At 45.5% G+C, this 19,220-nt stretch overlaps 1 protein-coding gene and 1 long non-coding RNA gene across 6 annotated transcripts in view; one reads left to right on the top strand and one right to left on the bottom strand.

Moving 5' to 3' along the window:
• The window catches only part of LOC101748818, an 18,630-nt gene extending 17,162 nt beyond the window's left edge, over positions 1–1,468 (bottom strand). For all 3 annotated transcript variants that reach the window (XR_005862030.2, XR_005862031.2, XR_003076380.3), the window contains exon 1: positions 230–1,468. This is a non-coding gene — a long non-coding RNA (uncharacterized LOC101748818). The remainder of the gene's footprint in view (positions 1–229) is intronic.
• Positions 308–17,987, top strand: RNF2 (ring finger protein 2). Of its 3 annotated transcripts, XM_015290551.4 has the most exons (8): positions 1,630–1,841; positions 9,669–9,790; positions 10,857–10,945; positions 11,148–11,308; positions 12,083–12,298; positions 13,104–13,376; positions 14,517–14,688; positions 15,638–17,987. In XM_015290551.4, exons 3-8 carry the CDS (start codon positions 10,859–10,861, stop codon positions 15,737–15,739), a joined length of 1,011 nt encoding a protein of 336 aa, XP_015146037.1. In that variant the 5' UTR covers positions 1,630–1,841; positions 9,669–9,790; positions 10,857–10,858; the 3' UTR covers positions 15,740–17,987. The 3 variants fall into 3 exon arrangements, with proteins under 3 accessions (XP_040561209.1, XP_015146037.1, XP_015146036.1); XM_040705275.1 differs by lacking the exons at positions 1,630–1,841; positions 9,669–9,790 and adding an exon at positions 308–1,385; XM_015290550.4 differs by lacking the exon at positions 9,669–9,790.
• Positions 17,988–19,220: the final 1,233 nt, after the last annotated feature.

A 19,220-nucleotide genomic window follows, 5' to 3' on the forward strand; every position in this document is an offset into this window, starting at 1 on the left:
CAACCTTACCTCATCTTACCAATCCTCTGCCAGCTTATTTTTCCCTCATTACCTAGCAATATAGACATTTTCTACCTTCCTTCACATTCTATGTTATTTACTGTTCTCTGCCTACAGACTGGGAAAATGGGAGCACTTTATTTTCCATTTTCTTCTCTATTTATACTAGTTTCTAAAAGGCAGCGAATGGGTGACCTTCAATCACTTTAACAGGTAATAAATATTTTACCTGGAAGGAAGGAGGACGTGGAAACAGCATGTCTCAGTTGACTGGAGTAATTTTCTTTGCAATTCTTTTACTGCCACAAGGAGCGGAATAAAAGTTTCCATTACACAAGGAACACTGGAAGCCACAAGCTGATGAAAGCTATCTCAGCTACCGTGCAGCAGGTTTTTTTTTTTCTACCTTCTGCAGAGAAAGCTGCAAAGAAAGAAAATGCTCACAAAGGCTTGCAAGACAATATTATCCACATCCTAGGCTTTCTTATCTGCACTGTGAGCGCAGAATCACAGAATGATGGGATAACGTGGGCCAGAGGGGATCTCAGGAGCTCCCTGCCCACCCTCCTGTAACTCGGCTCTGGGGTCAGACCAGGTTGCTGAGGGCTTGAGCCAGCTGAGACTTGGAAATCTCCAAGGCTGAGGATAGGACATCCTCCCTTGGACAACCTATGATTCCTTGAATGGTTAATATGATAAATATAAAACAAAACCAAATAAATATTCTCATAAATACGGTGACTTGGATACCACTGGCGTAAGATCATTAATGGTGTTGAGTTTCTTTTTGTGCCCCTTTGTGCCAGCTGTGTGCCAACATGTATCCATGTTAGTCCATGTGCCACTGCGTGCTTCTGCATCTCACTAGATGCTCCCAACGCACCTCTCACCACTCTGTCCTCATTACACTTGCCCTCCTTATAACTTCATGCTTTTATTTTGCGAACATCAAACTTGCCAGGAACATGAAAGAAGCGCGCTGAACCCAGCTCCTGCCCGACTCCTTCTGATGTTCAGGGGGGAGATATACCCCCTGCAGAGAGAACGTCGATGGCTCTGCTGACTCCTGACCGCGATCCTGTGGGGATCTCCAACACAGCGCTGCGTGGGTCGGCGGCACGAGCGATACCCGTGACGGAGAACCAGGAGGAGGAACCCGGTACGTGCAGAACTCCCGAAAAGTAACAGAAGCGTTGCAAGGAGAGACAAAAGCCAAACCAGAGCCACCCGATAGTATTCCAGCTGTGCAAAAGTTAACGGTAACGCGCCCCGAGGTGCCAACAGCTGTCTTCTCAACGTACAGAACACAAGGACAGACGCTTATTTCGTCTCGCTGCCGCTCAGCGGGTCTGAAGCATCCGGTGCCGCTGAAGGGGCGCTTTCAGGTTTTAAGACCACAGAGGGGCGGCGGGCGTTCCCTCAGCCGGGCACGGACCCGCCGCGCCCGCCATCCTCACAGGGCGGCGGCACCGGGTCGGCAGCGCAGCTCCGCCTCAGGGCAGGCGGACGGCAGCCCGAGGCTGAGCGGGCACGCGGAGGGCGGCGTTGGGCGCCCCGCATGGCCCGGCCGGGGGCAGGCGGCGGGGGTGGGGCTGGGAGCGGGGCTGCGGCACGGGAGGCGGGGAAAGCGGCGCCCCACCGGGCGAGGAGAGCAACGAGCGGCCCGCGCCGGCAGCTCCGGCCGTGCTCCCCCTGCCCAGCCCCGGCCATGAATATGTAACTCCCCTCTATTTCCCGAGCTCCATTGCGGAGCTGCCGCTCGCCATATTGTGCTGCCGGGGCTGCGGCTTCTCCGCCGGTGGAAGCGGACGGCGACAGTCTGAGGCGGGAGGCCGGCAGTGGTGAGCGCGGGGCGGCGGGCGGGAGGAAGGGAAGGGAAGAAGGCTGCTTGCTTGCATGTTGCTGGGGGCGGCCGGGAGCTGCCCCAACCGTCACCCGCTGGGCCGGGCACCGCGCTGAGGCAGGGCTCCTACGGCAGTCTGCGCTGGGGGCTGTCCGCGGTCAGGCTCAGCCCCTCCGTTCTGCCCTAGGCGACACGGGGCATCGGCAGGGCGGGGCTCGGCGCCGCTGGGACGGGTCCCTGGCGGCCCCGCATCCCGGCACCCGCGCACAGAGCCGAGGAGGGCTGCCCGGGCCGTGTCGCGGTGTCACGCCGGCGCGCAGAGCGACAGCGAGCAGCCTCCAATCTCTAGGGATCACGGTATCAGCGCGCAGTGCGCAAGGTGCGTGCGTGCCGTGCGGCTCTGCCTGCCGCCCTTTTGTCTCCACGAAGCCTGCGCTTGCGGGACCCGCAGAGCCCTGGGTCCTCTGGTGCTGCCCCGCAGCACACTGTGTGTGTGAAACGGGCGCTGAGCCGCGTACTGCATGTGGGATGTTGGCCGTAAGCTGTTCTCTTTTGGAGCGTAATTGGCTCAAGCGACCCAGTCTCTGAAATGCAGCTTCTCAGTCTGATAAATCGTAATGCAGCCCTGTGCGCGAGCGGCCGCAGCTCCATCTGTACAGTAGCTATGCGTTGTGTGCGGGCTTTTAAGGATTAAAGAGAATCGCTTGTGTGTGAAAAACTGGCTGGTGTGTGGATGAAATCATTTTTGCTTGGGGAGAACTCTTTAATCAAATGTGCCATTCATTCAGTGACAAGGAATTGATTTGTCATATGAGTTCACTCAAGAGGTGCTGTTGTTTGTATTCACCTGTGTTTTCATTAAGGAACTTTTGTCATGAGAGGATTTGACGTTCTTCCACATCAGGGCTGGCGTTCAGCTTGTCAGCTGTGGCAGAGGGGTTTGGTTTGAGGACATGGCTGAACAGAATCTGGTCACATTGGAAATACACTGCGTGAGGGATCAGCGCTGTCAGTTCTTCGAGGTGGGAGGAATTATTACCACACGAATGTTGGCCGTACCTGCACTATTGGTACCAAGCTTTGTGTCTTCATCAGGCTCCAGTGCTGGGACTCATGTAACCCTGGGGCTTCCTTGGAGGTCATTTTCATACAGAGGGTGGTGACGGTTGCCCAAGGAGGCTGTGGATGCCCCATCCCTGGAGGCACTCAAGGCAAGGCTGGATTCTGGGCAGCCTGGTATGGCGGTTGGTGACCCTGCACGTGGCAGGGGGTTGAAACTCGATGAGCATTGTGGTTCTTTTCAACTCAGGCCATTCTATGATTCTATGATTGTCTCTGGGAGTGATGTTTAAGAAATGCCTCATTTTCTGCATTCACCTTCATAACAGCAGGATGCAGTTATGTAGTTAGTTCATCAGTGCCCCTGTGTATTCTAGGGGGATGTCTGGCAATGTGTGGAGCAGAGGGACTTGCTTGGGCATCTTTAGTGACCAGGGCAGAGTTCTGGTGCTTTTGAGTCTGTTTTATCATGAAACAGGAGTGTGGTGGGCATCTGTAGCTCAGCTGTCTGTTTTAAACATGAAGTAGATGTTGGAATGCATGAACTTCTTCAGCTTCTCTTAAACGTTTCTCTTTCTTTCCCCCTTGCTTTTTCATTGTTACTTAAATGCCCTTCGCCTGTTTTTACTGACTAGAACAGCAGTTTAGCAACAGTACAAAGAGAGAGATTGGAGAATGGACATTGCTGAGCCTGAATTTGCTTCTGTTTGTTGGTGAAGATAAGTGGCCTCGAATTCTTCATTTCCTGAGGAATGAGCAGAGTTCAGTATTACGGAGCTGTTCAGACTTGTTGTGATGGGGAGGTATTTTAGGAATTACTGCCTGCCTTCCCCCTCCTGTGAGAAGGAGGGCTCTCCCAAGCAGCAGGGAGCAGACAGCAGCATTCTGCCAACTAACTGAACATCTTACTCTGCACCACTCAGGTATAAAACTAACCTATTCTGGATGATTACTGGATTAAAATTGTCTAAGTATTGTTCTTGTACTACTATTTATAAAATACAGAGCTTTGTTTGAGAGAGACATAACTTGTTAGCTGTCACCCAGATTCCGAGGAAAGCTGCATGCCAGTGTTACAATGTGGTTTCTGTGCATCTATTGTAGGTGTTAAGTCAATCATGTGTGGGATTACTGGACTCTTTTTTTTGTCTCAAAGACTGTGGGGTGTTTATTTTCTGTTTATTAACAACCAAGTAGAGGAAGCCATCTTTTGTTGTTACCCAGGAAATTAGGTCACTATTAGTTGTGATTAGCTTCCCTGACTGCTAAGTGGGTGAGCAAATCCTCGTGGCTAAGGAACGTATCCCTGGAAGAACTGAAAAACAAATGTATTCCTTGACCTGATAGTCTCAAAATTTCTCCCACAACATAAACTCATCAGAAATCTTTGACTTCTGCCATTTGATTACTGGAATGTGATAGATAGTAGGTATGTTGTATACCAAAGAGAAGGATGAACAGGTGGCTGACTCTGTGTGGTCCCAGAGGCTCAGGGAAAGCAGCATGGCTCATTTATGGCATGTTTGTCTCGAGCCTGTGCATCATTTCTTGCAGCAGCATGGATCCTGTGCCCTGAGACAGGGCGGCCTGGTAAAGGAGTGGCAGAATGGGCATCTGTGTTTTCTGTTGTCAAAAATGCAAATAGGAAACAAATCAAACTACATTGGTTTCCTAGTGGAAGTGGGAGCAGACCTGGCTTCTAAATCACTGCAGTCGGAGTCTGGTGTGGTCATTTCCAGTTGTGAGCGCCTTGCTGGTGCATGAGTCTTCTGCCTTGGCTCCTGCAATGGCTGGTGCAGCTGCTGTGGTGGATGGGAGCAGTTCTCTAACAAATGAAATGTAGAAGTAATATATCATGCTCCTGTTTCTTGTTGTCCTTTGAAGGCTTTCCTGGTGTTCACAGTAGTGCAGAGTCAGGTCTGGATGCTGAGGGCACCGAACAGCACCCTGGTGGTGAGGAAGGAGTTTGGAAGCTCTAGCCATGCTTCCCTCAGGCAGAAGGTGTGGTCTGTGAGGCTGCACTGAAGCTGTGCAGTCTGCAAGGTGAAATTCAATCCATGTTTGTTATCATTGTCAAATCTTGGTTCACTTGCTCAGTAGAAAACAGTTGAGTGGTTTTCTCGAGACCTTGCTTTTAGAGATGGGAAAGTTTGTTTGAACTGTTAGCATTGTTCATGGGATTTCTGTTAAAACGTACAGCAAAGTAAAGGACAAACAACAGGGCTCTTGAAAACATCAAGCTTAACCCTTAGCAAATGGGATGGCCAGTTCTTCCTTTCTGCGGCTGTTATTTCAGGGAGTGAGCAAGAAATTGGTTAAGCACAAAAAATGTGCCAACAGTGCTGCAAGGGCTAGCAAGCACCATAGAAATGAAAGCTCTGAAGCAGAGTTCTGTGGCCAGGGTTACATCTACTGTAGCAGGATGTATGCTGTTTTGATAGAATTGCGTGCATGTAAAGGCCGTCTTCTGCTGCAGACTCCGAGGGCCACTGCACTATGGTTATATTAGCAGCATTAAAAATACATGTTCTTATCACTGCTTCAGTGTGGAAGTAATGAGGTCCTAAATTACACCTTGGTAATGATTCTTTTTCTTCTTATATCAATTGTTGGTAAAGGTTTTTGGCACACTTGGTGTCTTTAGGGTCAAGTGCCTGTCTGATTTATTGGCTCACATCAGCAATGAAAGGAACACAGCTCTGTTTTTCAGTCCTTGCAGAAAGCACTGGTGTTAGATGGTATTTTGGTACTCACATTGGACAAGATACAAATGCAGATCTTTCTGCAGAGCTTTCTCCCTCCTGATTTCTTCCAGGGTTTTAATATGGATTTCTTCTAAAGGCTTGACTTTTTGCACTGGCTCTTCCAACTTCACTTGGCCAGCAACAGATGGAGTGGGAATGCTCTGTATCTTGCACAGGAAGACATGCACATGCCCAGGAAGCCCACAGCAATGCTCTGTGCCACACGGCCCTCCCCAAGCCACTGACAGAGATCCTCCCCATCTCTTGTTGGAGCCACCACAGCAGGGCTCCCAGGTCTCCTGGGTGTTCACTGAACATGGCAGCCATGACCTCGAGTGGGAAGTTGTGCTCTGGAGCAATGAGCAGCGGCTCTCCAGGCCCCTGTGCCTCCTGCAGGCCATCCCCTGAGTGTGCTGTGGGCTGTAGGTCAGGGCACTCGAGGTCCTCACAGTGTGACCTCATTGAGTATTGGATGGTCTTTAGCTTGTGCCTGTGTACAGCACAACTCAGCTTCTTCTTTGCCCTCAGGATCACAATTCAGGCCTTAATTCTGACCTGCGTGGAGAATAGCACACGGGAGTGAATTTGCTGCCAATTTCTGCCAGTTCACCTGTGCTTTCAGGCTCACTGCAAAGTCTCATCTAGGGAAGTATAATCTCTTGGAGTCCAAGAAAGAAAGCATTTGCTGTATTTTTCCTTTTTCTGTTTCTACACTTTATGACCTTTATGACTATTCAGTGATGCAGTCAGTCATGTCAAAGAGCTCCTGAAGGAGTTCATCCACATCCTTCCCTGGCTCTGAATCCACTGCTCCTTCCAGATCTCTGCCTGAGATCTCCAGCATGAGCTTCTCCAAGTCGTCATCTGCAGAGAAGGGCGCTTTCCCTGCTGCAGTGGAGCACAGCTGCTGTGTCTTTGCCACTGCTTCTGGAGAAGCTGAAGCGGAGCTCGAGCCCTCTGACTGTGCCACCGACTGCCCAGCATCCCACATGCAGGTCGGGACTTGGGAGAACAAGAAGGAAAAAGTTCAGTACCTGACATTTCCTGACTGGAGAAGCATTTTCTTCAGACCAGCTCTGTATGTGATTGAATTGCACAACAGAATAGCACAAGGGATTGTATTTGCTGCCAATTTCTACCGGTTCAACTGTGCTTTCACGCTCACTGCAAAGTCTCAGCTTTTTGATGTGTAAAGGGTAAGTATTAGTTTGTTCTAGCTGTAATGGTTTGAATAATCTTATTACCTGTTGCTTTAAGACACTGGGCAATGTAGATTCTTATTTTATTTTGTACCACAAAACAAAACTCTTTTTACCTAATCCCTTCAAAATAGGGAAGACTCAAGCTTTTTAAGTTAGTAAATAGCCTGGGTTTGCAATGCGATGAATTTAAGTGTTTGTAGGTATGGTAGCCAGAGAGAGATAGGTGTATAATTGGGTTCTGCACTGCCTGGGGTCAACTGATATGGTGCAAAGAGCTCTCTGGAAATGGTCATCTTGTGGACTGTGGTGTTTATATCTCAGCAGATGTTCAGGAGGTTATAAACCAGATGAAAATAATATTAACACTAAGGTTTGAGGATTATCCCTTAGGTGTAAAAGTAGGTAGCAGCTGGTTTGTATTGGGTCCTAGCAGAAATGTTTCCTTAGGCCGGGATGAGCAGCTTGACAGCGAGATTGGAGATGCTGCTGTGCTCTGTGGATCAGTTCATTTCAGTGCCAGTAAATGGTGAATGGCAACTAACTGGAAGATACCATGTCTTAAGTTACCAGGCAAATCACTTTCTTCCTTAGGAGAAGAAATACAACAAAGAAGCTGTGAAATGCCCTCTGCTAGCGAGCTGTGTATTTCAGAAATGCTGGTATTTCTGAGATGTTGTCTGACGGGGAGCCTGCTGCGGGCTTCTTAATGACACTGTGTCAATTGTTGCTAGTAGGATTTTCTTCTGTTGATGACAAATGCCTGTTGAGTTTATGGGATAGGTGATGGGAAAATGGGGATTTGGAACTTGCTACTGAGAAAACTGAAAACTGAGTGGTGGTGTTGGAGGGAACAGTCACACTGGGGAACCTTCTGTAGTGCTGTGCCGTGCCTTGGGTTTCTCTGCCTTCCTCAGCTTTGTGGCTGCTTTGGGATGTCTTTGAGTCCATGGTCTTGAATTTATTATACAGCTTCTTTCTTTCTCTCGAATGGCAGTTCTGTAGGGCAGAAATGAGGTGGTGTGCCTGCTAGCTGCTCCCTGCAGGCTGACAGCTTTGGATTTTTCTGTTGGACTGTCTAAAATGTAGGGCTTTGTAAGTCTTGCTTTGGGAATAACCATAGCTTCCCTAATTTTTACGTACTTCCAGTGTTGAGTGTGTTCAAACGGCACCTCATGTGATCTTATCTGTTCCTGATTCAAGCTTTGTTATTGAAAGTAACGGAATAGGAGGAGCATGTCTGAACCTTCCTAGGGTGACCTTTGACGTCACCTTTCAATGAGCACTACCTTTTGAGCAACTAAGGAGCAATTTTAAGTGGCTAATGAGAGAACCTGATGAAATGTCTTAAAGATCCTGTGATTTCAAGCAAACTGTAGAAGTGCACGCTTCTGACTTCTTAGAATGTGTATTCACTATACTATGAATAAAATGGGTGATATTATCGTACCAAACAGGCTGGTATTGTAAATGTACTTGAAAACACTTGAATGCTCATCTCTTTATTTACTTCTGTGAATAAACTAAGAAAGCTGGATGGCAAGGAAGCAGGTGGAAGCATTGTTAAGATGGGATTGTCAGGATGGTTGTCACACTGTGTCTGCACCATTATTCAGTTGTCTGGGAAGAGCATAATGGCAGCAGTGGAACCCATGGTGGAAGTAGGTGAGATTTCCTTCTGGATGGTGCAAAGACATGCTTTTTTGCAGGCTGGCACATAAGGGTGGAAAGCATAGTGCAAGTTCTTGTTATTTCTTACCAGATACGACTTTTGAAGCATGTAATTGCTGTTTGAAGTTTCAGCTTCATGTTTTGTATTAATTTGGCATCTTTAATAGCCTTTTTTAGCCATAAGTGGCTTTATGCTTTGCAGGTGATAGAATTCTAGTTAGTGTACAAAAGTGTTTTAAACTCCAGCTTTGCACGTTGCAAAACTCTCATTTTTGCATGCTGTAGGCATCTACAAAGGAGCTCATGTTACTGTGACATATTAATTGATCAGTATCTGGTGACATCTCTGAAATTAGCCTGTGAATATGTCTTTCCAGTGTTCTGTGAGAGCAGCTGAATCGATTCACCTGATAACATTCCTTTTGTATTCTGTGGGTTGGGTGCCTTTATATCTTCTCAATTTTCATCCTCATGTATTTGCAGTTTAACTGCTAATCCATCAGCATCTACAGCTCTTTTCAAGAGTTACAAGTCTGAAATTCTGGCAGTCTAAGCTCTGAAGGAGAGGGTTGCTCTGGTCCCCCAGGAGCCCCGAGTCCTTCTGCGCAGGGCTGCTCTAAAGGAATTCTTCTCCCAGTCTGTACACGTATCCAGGTTTGCTCTGACCCAAGTGCAGTACTTTACTTTGACCATGTTGAACCTCACTTAGTTCATGTGAGTCCACTTTTTCAAGCCTGTCCAGGTCCCATTGGATAGCATTCCTCCCTTCTATGGTCAGTGGTCCAAGATGGGCCAGTCATGATCAAATCTAAAGGAGAGCTTGGTGGTTGCAGTTCTGAGTCTGCCAGGTGATGCTTGCGTGGTCAAGTCCACTTTAGATCAGAATGCAGAGTTGGGGAAGCTTGGTCCTTGACATTGGTGCCAGCTGCTGGTACTGCTGCAGTGAGATTGTGGCAGTGAGAAGCAGCGTGATCCAATCCAGTGTTCAACAGCGTCATCAGGGAAAGAAGTCAAACCTCATTCAGGTGCATTTGTCAGGGCCAGCATGGATTTGGAGACAGATAATAAGTATGGGAGCAGGGAGAATGCTACTGAGTCTCCTCTTATTCATGGGAAGTGAGGAGGTTACTTCTTATTTCTTTTGCTTTTCAGCCTCTGTGATTTACCCGTTTCCACTGTGTTCTGATCTCGACTGTGTGTACCAGAGGCAGAGGAGTTGTTCACTAGTGTACAAGAGGGCCACATGGATCTCTCTGCTTTCAGCTAGCTTTAAGGCCAGTATTTTTCCTCTTTCAGTCCCAAAGTGCTTTCACAGGATGCTTTAGGATGAGAATTAAGCACACTGCATCTCAGATGAGAAGCTCTCAGAATAAAGCCGATTGATTATATATCCTGACACTTGTACTGTGTCTCCTGCAGTGTGGCCTCCTTTGTGTTGCAGTAATGTTAATGTACTTGTTCTCCAGGCTGGTATTTTGGCTGGCAGCCTGGCACTGGAACAGCTACCATCATGCTAACAAGCATGAGCACTCGGCTTTGGGCAGGATGTGCTTATGCATGTGGTGACCTCTAGTGTGGGCCACTGCAAGTTCTTTGCTGCTGTGGAGCTGCATAATGTTTGAAGCAGGCTTTTCTGGGGTGCCCCAGCACATCCCTTTACAAAGTAATGATCACGCCTACTTTATGCCAGGCTATATTTCTGGTTTGTTTGTTTGGTTTTTTTTTTGTTTTTTTTTTTCCTGTAAGGTGGGAAAACTAATATATGGGCTTGGAGAAGAACAGACAATAATCTTCATGGAGCTGCTTTCTTGCTCTTAATTAAAGCTTATAAAGTTAGAGAGGTTGACTCTTTTCCTGTAGAGCTTGATGAATTTGAAACTAGATTATAACGTGCCTGGTAGACACAAATCAAATCAACAGCCACTGTGGATTCTGAAGGTCTGGAAATACAAACCTAGGTTTAAATAAAAAGGCAATAAAGGAAACTTATTTGAGCGGGGTGCATGGGTGTGAGAACGTATCCTTTGCAGGCTGCCAGTGCCACCCCTGTGTGCTGGGCCTTTCAGTTTCATCTCACTTCTGCTTAACAGCCTGAATGGAGTTTTGCACAGTACTCATGGCTGGGGAGTTCCCCCTGTGTCTCTAGAGTGGGGCAGTGCCAGGGGTTTGCAGTGCTTCCGTGGGTTCCTGCTGTGTTTCTGTACTGTGGGCACTAAGGCTGCAGGGGCTGAAGGCCCTGGGGAACAAATCACTTGGAGGAAGGCCTGCTTGGGAGAGAGGGGAGCCGGTTCTGGAGCCAGGCGCGCCTGACCATACCATTTTGTTGTCTTCTGCTTCCAGCCATGTCTCAAGCCGTGCAGGCCAATGGGACGCAGCCTTTAAGCAAGACCTGGGAGCTCAGCTTGTATGAGTTGCAAAGAACACCTCAGGTAAAATGTGCTGAAGAGCTGGCCTTTGGGCAGGGTTTGGTCTTTACTTTATACCTTTTGGAACTTGAGGTCAGTGGTTTTCCTTTCCTGATGTGGCTTGATAAGTTCCTTGCTGTATTCTTACGTCTTTGTCTAAAGGTAGTAACACATGTAATCTCTGTGTGTAATTTCCTTAAATAACTTTTACTTTGTTTTACACCAGGAAGCGATCACCGATGGCTTGGAAATTGTGGTGTCACCCAGGAGCCTGCACAGTGAACTCATGTGTCCCATTTGTTTGGATATGTTAAAAAATACCATGACGACAAAAGAGTGTTTGCATCGTTTCTGTGCTGACTGTATCATTACAGCCCTCAGGAGTGGGTATGGAAATAGCAGGACAGGGAAGAGGGATTTCCCTTCAGGTGAAAATGTGATCAAGGAATCCTTTAAGCCCTGGGCGCTGCTGTTTCTGAGAATGGCCATCACTGCAGTGTTCACACTGAATTCACTGTGCCTGTGGAAATTCTGATGAGTAATTAGCAAAAATACTCTTCTCATTAAAGAGAAACAAGAAAAACTGTCCTCAGTAAAGAAATCAATGATATGTCTGTTAGTGAGGCCTCTTCCTTTTACAAGAAAAACAAAAAATGTGTGAACGTGATAAACTAATTACATTAGAACAAAATGTTGGGAAGGACAAGACTGAGCTTTAGTTCTCACAAAAATTAGTGCTTTAACTCCGGAATGGATTCCTTTATCTTTGTTTCATCTGCAGGTCCTATAAAGGACTATACCTTTCAGTATAATTTCCACTAGAAATAGAAACATTTCTAAGTAAAAATAAAGCCAGAAGATTAAGGGGAAAAAAATTGTAGCATAGAGCTCCTTGATTCTTCAGTCAAAATACATTTTGCTTAAACATACCTTAAATAAATACACTTTAAAAATTACAGCAAGGAGATCTTTCCTCCCCATCCCCCCCCCCTTTTCTTTTTCTGTTTTGTTTAAGTATCTTGAGCTATCTGATTTGTCAAAAGACAGATTTACTGTAAAATTGAGTTGTGATGAGTGCTTTCTCTAACAGTTGCAGCATTAGGACTGACTTCTGTCACTGTCACAGACTTAATATTGTTCCCTCTCCTTCTTCGTGTCTAGCAACAAAGAATGTCCCACGTGTCGTAAAAAGCTGGTGTCAAAAAGATCGCTGCGACCTGATCCCAATTTTGATGCTCTCATCAGTAAAATTTATCCAAGCCGTGACGAATATGAAGCGCATCAGGAGAGAGTGCTAGCAAGAATCAGTAAACACAATAACCAGCAAGCTTTAAGTCACAGCATTGAGGAAGGACTTAAGATTCAGGCTATGAACAGGTATGTAGTCACATAGTTTGTTGACAGTCTTCCTTAATGCTAGAAATATGCCACCTCCTCACTTTCTGTGTAGACAGGGATTCTTCTCTTCCTCTCTGAAGACCGCCAGAATAGCTTTCAAGTTTTGTTACAAAAGTGTTATCGGTTTCATTGTTCTATTAGTAAATAGGAAACTTGGTATCACTCCCTGGAGCTTCACTGGCAGCCAGGTGTTGTGTTACCAATTTACAGGCATCATTCACTTGGCCCCATCTGGAGTGCTGCCTGGGGCCCCCAGCAAAAGAAAGATGTGGAGCTGTTGGAGGGCCACAAAGATGCTCAGTGGGCTGGAGCACCTCTCCTGTGAAGCAAGGCTGAAGAAGTTAGGCTTGTTGAGACGGGGGAGAAGGCGGCTGCAGGGAGGAGTTGGGAAGGAGACCCCAAACTTTATTCTGATAAACTGTGCTTGTTCTAAATCACATATGAATTCATATCTTGATTAAAATACTTGTCTGTTTTGTGTAAGGGGTAAAATTAACTGAATGAAGTTTAAAATGATCCTACGACATGCCTAAAATGCATTTGCAAAACAGGGAGAAATATATGGTTTTGTGTCTGGGTATCTTTTTGTAAGATAGAATGTGAGGTTTTTTTGATTTTGTTTTTTTTTATTTTTTAAGTCTGAGTATGTCTGGAATGTTTTGTGCTTGTGAATGCATAGTTCATGTTATGTCAAGCTTCTGGCTTGACTGAGAAGAGAGATGTGGTACAAGTTGGATGAGTTCTGAGTGAGGATTAGTGTTTATTTCTACGTATTTGTCACCAGGTTACAGAGGGGCAAGAAACAACAGATTGAGAATGGCAGTGGAGCAGAAGATAATGGTGACAGTTCACACTGTAGCAATGCCTCAACACACAGCAATCAGGAAGCAGGGCCTAGTAATAAGAGGACCAAAACATCAGATGATTCTGGGCTAGAACTGGACAATAACAACACAGCTGTGGCCATAGACCCCGTACTGGATGGTGCCAGTGAGATAGAATTGGTCTTCAGGCCTCATCCTACCCTCATGGAGAATGACGACAGTGCACAGACGAGGTACGTGGCTTTTTTCTTCTTTGTATATTCTGGTTTAATTCCTGCTGTTTTTATTTATGACTTCTTGGGGCTTTTAAAAATCAGTTTGCTTTGGTTGAACCACCTCCTGTTTGAACACACGCACCCTTCTCATTGCAGGTCAGATAGATGGTACTGCTCAACTAGTCTCTGTACAGTGTTACCGTAACAAACTGTTTTAGACCTTTGGGTCAGAGGTGAAGCCTTTGGGTCAGAGGTTTCTGGCAGTTCACAGGAGATACCAGGATGATGGTATAACATCTACTTATAATAAGGTTCTCTGGGAATAAACAAATCTTGTGCGAGTGTCAGCAATTTTTTGGAGCAGCCTTGTGTTAGTGTGATTTGTAGGCTGGAAGCTTTGCCTGGCATTTTTCCATCATCCATTGTGAGCACAGCTCACTGCAAATTTTGGATCGCAGCAGTAAGCAATCTTCTGAAGTTTCCTCGGATCTCTTCCTGGCTTTCTCTTCTGATGAGACATTTCTCTGTAGTGTCAGTAAATATATTACCGAATATAAGCTTCATCCACCTTTTCTTTTTGGTTTGGAATTCCAAGGGAGCTCTGGGAGTTATTCTGAAAGACAAAGAGGAAGCAAAGCTTCTGGGGCAGGCTCCTGCAGCAGTTCTGTCAGATTGGAATTCTTGCATAGCGTTGAAGAGGAGCAGGTAATGAGGCAGTAAAGAAGAGTACCTTTAGCAAGGAGCAGAGGGTGATGCGTGCATGGCTCTCACACCTTCACACCTTAAGGATTTCTGTCCCAGAGCTTCAGACTGCATCCAGGGTCAGAAGATTTCAGCCATTTTGAGTGGTTCCCCAAGCCCCTTGACAGCCTATTAGCAGGCTTTTTGTTTCAAGCACATGACCAGGTAACACTGTCTTCGCTCTACTAAGAGCAGGAGAGCCAGTGGGAGGAGAGTGGAAAAAGATGCAAAAACTCTTTGGAACAATGTAATTTGTTAAGCTGTGTGCACGTCTAGGGCGAAAGCAATCAGTACTCTTATTTGTGAACTGTCTTTACAGGCCTTTTCACACGTGATGCTTAATGTCTGGGAGAGTTCCAGGTGTCTTTGTCCTATATCTCTAATATGAACATCTGATCTTTGTGGTTGCTGTTGCAGATACATCAAGACCTCAGGCAATGCCACTGTTGATCACTTGTCCAAGTACCTAGCTGTGAGATTGGCTCTGGAAGAGCTTCGGAGCAAAGGAGAATCAAACCAGATGAATCTTGACACGGCCAGTGAGAAGCAGTATACTATTTACATAGCTACTGCCAATGGGCAGTTCACTGTAAGTGGAAGCTCTAAGAGGAAAACTGAGCATCAGTACGTCTCTGATACAGATACGATTAGAATCCATGCAGTTGGACTTTTCCTGAGTTGGCATAGGGATACAATTCATGGCACCCGGTTGCTCATTCAGAAGCAGATAATTTGTTTTGTAGTAAAATGCATGTAGCAGAAGCTTGGTTAATAGAAAAAGAAGGCATTCAAATTATTTTGGGAAAAAAAACTAACACCACTGATGCCAGCAATTATTAGCTGACTTCCTTCAGGTGAGGGCCTGACCTTTCATTTTACAGTTAAAATTGGAGAGGAAAAACACGGCTTCACCTGGGAGCTCTCTTTGTAGAGCACTGCCTAGAAGCAGGAAATGTCTATTGAGCGGACTCCACTGCAGTATAATCTTCTTATATACAGTATACAAAGGCTACTGTGTGCCTTGGTTAGGGAAGAATCCCTCCTCTCAGTTGCTGACTAAACTAGAAGGTAGTATTGCGCTTGGAGTGACCTCTGAGCTTAGCCTTATACTTGGGCATTTTTTCTGAATAAAATAAAACTTCTGCTTAAGAGATACACCAGTGTTATACGACAGTCTGTTTTGCGCAGTGTTTGAACATGACAATAGAGTGGCCTTTAGAAAAAAAAAAAAAACAAAAACAAAGATGGTTCTGGTGTCAATACACCTGCTACTCTCTCTGTTTACATACAGAGGAAACATACAGTTCACTTACAACTGTATGCACTTTGTATGCAATTAGCAAAACTGTTTTTCGTGCTGTTTTAGTGAGATTGACAGGTGTCTGTAATAGCTCCTTTTACTGCTTTTTGACCATGAGTGTTTAGTCAGTAACTTGTTCCACGTTATCAGTGACTCCTTTAAGTCAGTAGCTGTTGATAGATTGCTGCCTGTGCACACTATCAGGTCTTCTCACATCTGTTCTGGTGTTTTCTTCTAGGTATTAAATGGGTCGTTCTCCTTGGAACTGGTCAGTGAGAAGTACTGGAAGGTGAACAAACCCATGGAACTGTACTATGCACCAACGAAGGAACATAAATAAGCTGTGCTGGAAAACTGAGATGGGACTAACTCTTTTTATAGCGATGACTTCTTTAATATTAAAAGAAGGCACTGTCATTATCTTCATGGACAATACATATGTGATGCCCTCAGGCTCTCTCAGTATAGTTATTAATATGATTATGCAGTATTCTTGATTGTATTTAATTTAGACTTTTTTGTTGTTGTTTTTCTCCAGTGCTTGACATGCTTTTTTTTTTTCCCAGTGTGTGATAACTGAATGAGTGTTCCAGTTTGGAATGTCTTAATTTTATCCAGGTAAATCTGGATTTCTAATACATTTGACACAGTTATAGTAACCTCTGTGAAGTATTGAGCATTGGATGGCTAAGTAAGTCTATTCAACAGTAACGTATGCCAAGGAATGTGTTAAATGTTGTAATTTGCTAATGGTTATCCATATAAAAGATGGTAGAGAATTGATTTCTGATAGTCTTGCAACTAGCGGAGATCTCATTCCCTAGGAAAGGTGTATTATTCAGTTTTTTTGTTTGTTTTAAACAAATACAGCTATAGTGAGAAAACTGACACTTTAAAAACCTTGCTACTTACTGAGCTTCAGTGCAAGGTGATTCCTGAGGTTGGTTTGCTTTTTAACAAATGTTTCAGTCCAAACAAAACCAAACAAACCCCAGACCCTTCCCTCTGTAGAAATTCCAATCTTGGTTCACACTGCAATTTCCCACCCGACTCCTTTTGCAGTGGTAATTCTGTCCTCACAAACTTAGTCAAAATCTTATGGAAGTTTTACAGCCTACTCTGTTTCATATAATAACAGATTTTCATTGAGAACGTATCAGAACTTGCTGTAAAGAATCATCTTAAATGTTTTTTGAAAGCAAATCCCTTGAATTCCAGCACTCTGACATAATGCAAAGTGAAATATTTTGCTTTACAGAATTCTTGCCACCCAGCTGTGTGCTTATCTCAGCTTCAGTTAGACTAGGGAGGACTTCAAACATAAGCTGCTCTAAGATTACTTTTATTTTTTTTTTTTGCATAGCTTTAACAAATGTGGCATAGCACTTTGGAAGAAAATGTTAGTACTTGACAAAGTTTACCACTTAGTGTCTTAAGTTTAGGTTCAAGTTTTAAAACTTGGCAGTAGGCTGTTGTGTGAAGGCCAGTAGCTGCTGTTCGTGTGCATGTTAAACTTCTCTTCCCTGACACTGTACATTGCTGTCATGTCATGGGCGTTACTTGCCTTCAGCATTCTGTCTGACTCGAAATGTGTTATGGGAGATTGCCTGTACTGTAAGACTTCCTGAGGAAGCCTCCACACATTTGCACCTGAAGCTAGAAGCAAAAAAGTTGCTCTAATAGATGAGAAGCAACATCCTCGACCATGTCTGGCATGGCTGCTGTGCCCTGCCTGCAGTCAGAATGAAGATGTGGCGTGTGGTACGTTAACGTTCAGCTGCTTGGGGACTCTCCTGGGAAGGAAAGACCCTTTTATTCTTTCAAGAGTTACACTTGTAAATATGTATCTGTTCTGACTGCTGCTTCAGATCAGCTTTATCCCTACGTGAAAACTACACAAGGCTTCTTTGAGTAATTATTGGCTCTTGGAAGCGCATGTTTCTTGATGACTGTATAACGGAAGAATTCGGTCCCCAGAAGGCTGGGGGATAAATTTAATTAAATAACGTAATGATTACCTTCTGTTGAAGTGTTGCATCATACAGAGAATTAGTGCATGTCTGCTGAATAGAATCCAGAGGGGCTGGGTGTGGTGTGATTCTAAGCGCATCAAAAATTACAGAGAAAGTTCTAGATGAGTTGCAGCACACCTTCCCAGGGCAACAGCAAAGGTCCCTTGAGCAGGACAGCTGTGAGTGAAGCTGAGCAGTCTGTTTGGGAACAGTCTGTCACTTTGTGCCCAGTTCTTTAGACTGTGTGGGAGAATGTGAAGCTTTTATTTTCCTGTTCATGCTGTAGTGAATTTACGGAACATTTCTGTTGTCTAAATATTCTATATAACGTCGTCGTTTGATTAAACCATGGATTGTACCGTGACTCACTAGTGGCATCAACTACTTTATTTTCGGAATGACCTCACTGCTCTGCCTTGTTAAGCCATGTTGGTTTTTTTGTGTTGTTTTTTTCTTTTGTCTTTTTTTTTTTCCAAGTACATGACGTGTTAGGTGTGGATAAGTTCCAGTATCCAACCAGAGTTGTGATGAAATTCCTCTTACAAACTAACAATAAAAGCAAAAGCGTTACCTGTACGCTACTGGAAATTCCAACCGTAAAAGAAACCTCTTGGCCCAGTTTTGTTTGTGTGAGTGGTTGGTGCTACCGCGGGTGTGTTTCGGCAGACAGAAGGGCAAGCAGATGTGGCTGACATCCGTGTGCGTTGGTCCTGGCCAGCAAGACGGGATGAGAGCTTGGCCCTGAGCACCGTCACAGCCTGAACTCTATGCACCTGAAGCCTAGAGCACATCGCAACCTTTGAATGTGGAACAGAGGTGGAGTCCATGTGCTCAGCAAGTAAAGGCTCTCAGCTCTTTAGCAGTGTGCTGAGATTTGTCCCAGCTCTCAACTTCTACGCTGATCTTGCACCTTGAGGAGTGCGAGGATGTCACTGCACTTGGGTCAACTAACAAACTATTGTGGTGAAACCTAGTGAGTTAGTTGTGTTCTGTCAGAGCCTGAATAAGTATGCCACACTCTTCTAGAATACAATTGAAGGTCAGAAGTAAGTCCACCGTAAGACGGTGGAATGGCAAAATGTCTTAGTTCAGCAGGAAAAAGCAGCACCACCTCCCTGCCTATACTAGGCAGCACAGCCGTAGGCATACACACGGCCATGAAAATTAGAGGGGACATTCTAGATACAGCTTTAACTTATGTTAAAACAGTGTTCCTGTACAGAAAGCTGTTTCTTTTGTTGCAATGATTTGAAATTCCTGCAGCGAATTCAGAGCAGCACAACTGTAGTCCTCTTCCCTCGTGTGGGTCAGGAGCGGAATACAGGAAGGAACTGACAGAATTTCCAATCCTTCTGGGAACGTGCTGGACTTCATGGTGGTCAGCCTGCCCACATCATGCTTATTTGTGTCAGGACCTGCCACGGTGGTTAAAAAGGTTTAAATCCCACATTCTGCCTCTGACAGATCCTGGTCTTTTTGCAGCACGGACAAGTGCCACGCTGGATTCAAAGCATCAGCTGTTTTCTTGACCTTGTCACGTAAACACTGCTTTTAGCATTATGCTTTCAAAGAGCAGTCTCCCTCTAAGATCACTGCCAAGCCCACCTGTTTGTGAAACGGCTACTCTTTCTCTTACCTTGTTCTCATCATGGGGACCTCAGGCAGAAAAATTCCTTAGGATTCTAGGTGGCAGCTGGAGGCCCTCCAATTGAGGGGGTGCTGGGACCCAAAGGCAAGCAGTCCCTGCCCTGGCTGGAGAGGCCCACAGCTCCCGCCTGCCCCGGTACCTCCTGCAGCAGCTCTGAGGAC

The sequence above is a fragment of the Gallus gallus genome, chromosome 8, assembly GCF_016699485.2.
Source record: "Gallus gallus isolate bGalGal1 chromosome 8, bGalGal1.mat.broiler.GRCg7b, whole genome shotgun sequence".
In the NCBI taxonomy this organism is placed as follows: domain Eukaryota; kingdom Metazoa; phylum Chordata; class Aves; order Galliformes; family Phasianidae; genus Gallus; species Gallus gallus.

Excerpts from the sequence above, each read along its gene's own strand:
- RNF2 (XM_040705275.1), top strand. The coding sequence starts at position 10,859 with ATGTCTCAAGCCGTGCAGGCCAATGGGACGCAGCCTTTAAGCAAGACC. Across the intron at positions 10,946-11,147 it reads AGTTGCAAAGAACACCTCAG|GAAGCGATCACCGATGGCTT; the intron begins GTAAAATGTGCT and ends GTTTTACACCAG. Across the intron at positions 13,377-14,516 it reads GACGACAGTGCACAGACGAG|ATACATCAAGACCTCAGGCA; the intron begins GTACGTGGCTTT and ends TTGCTGTTGCAG.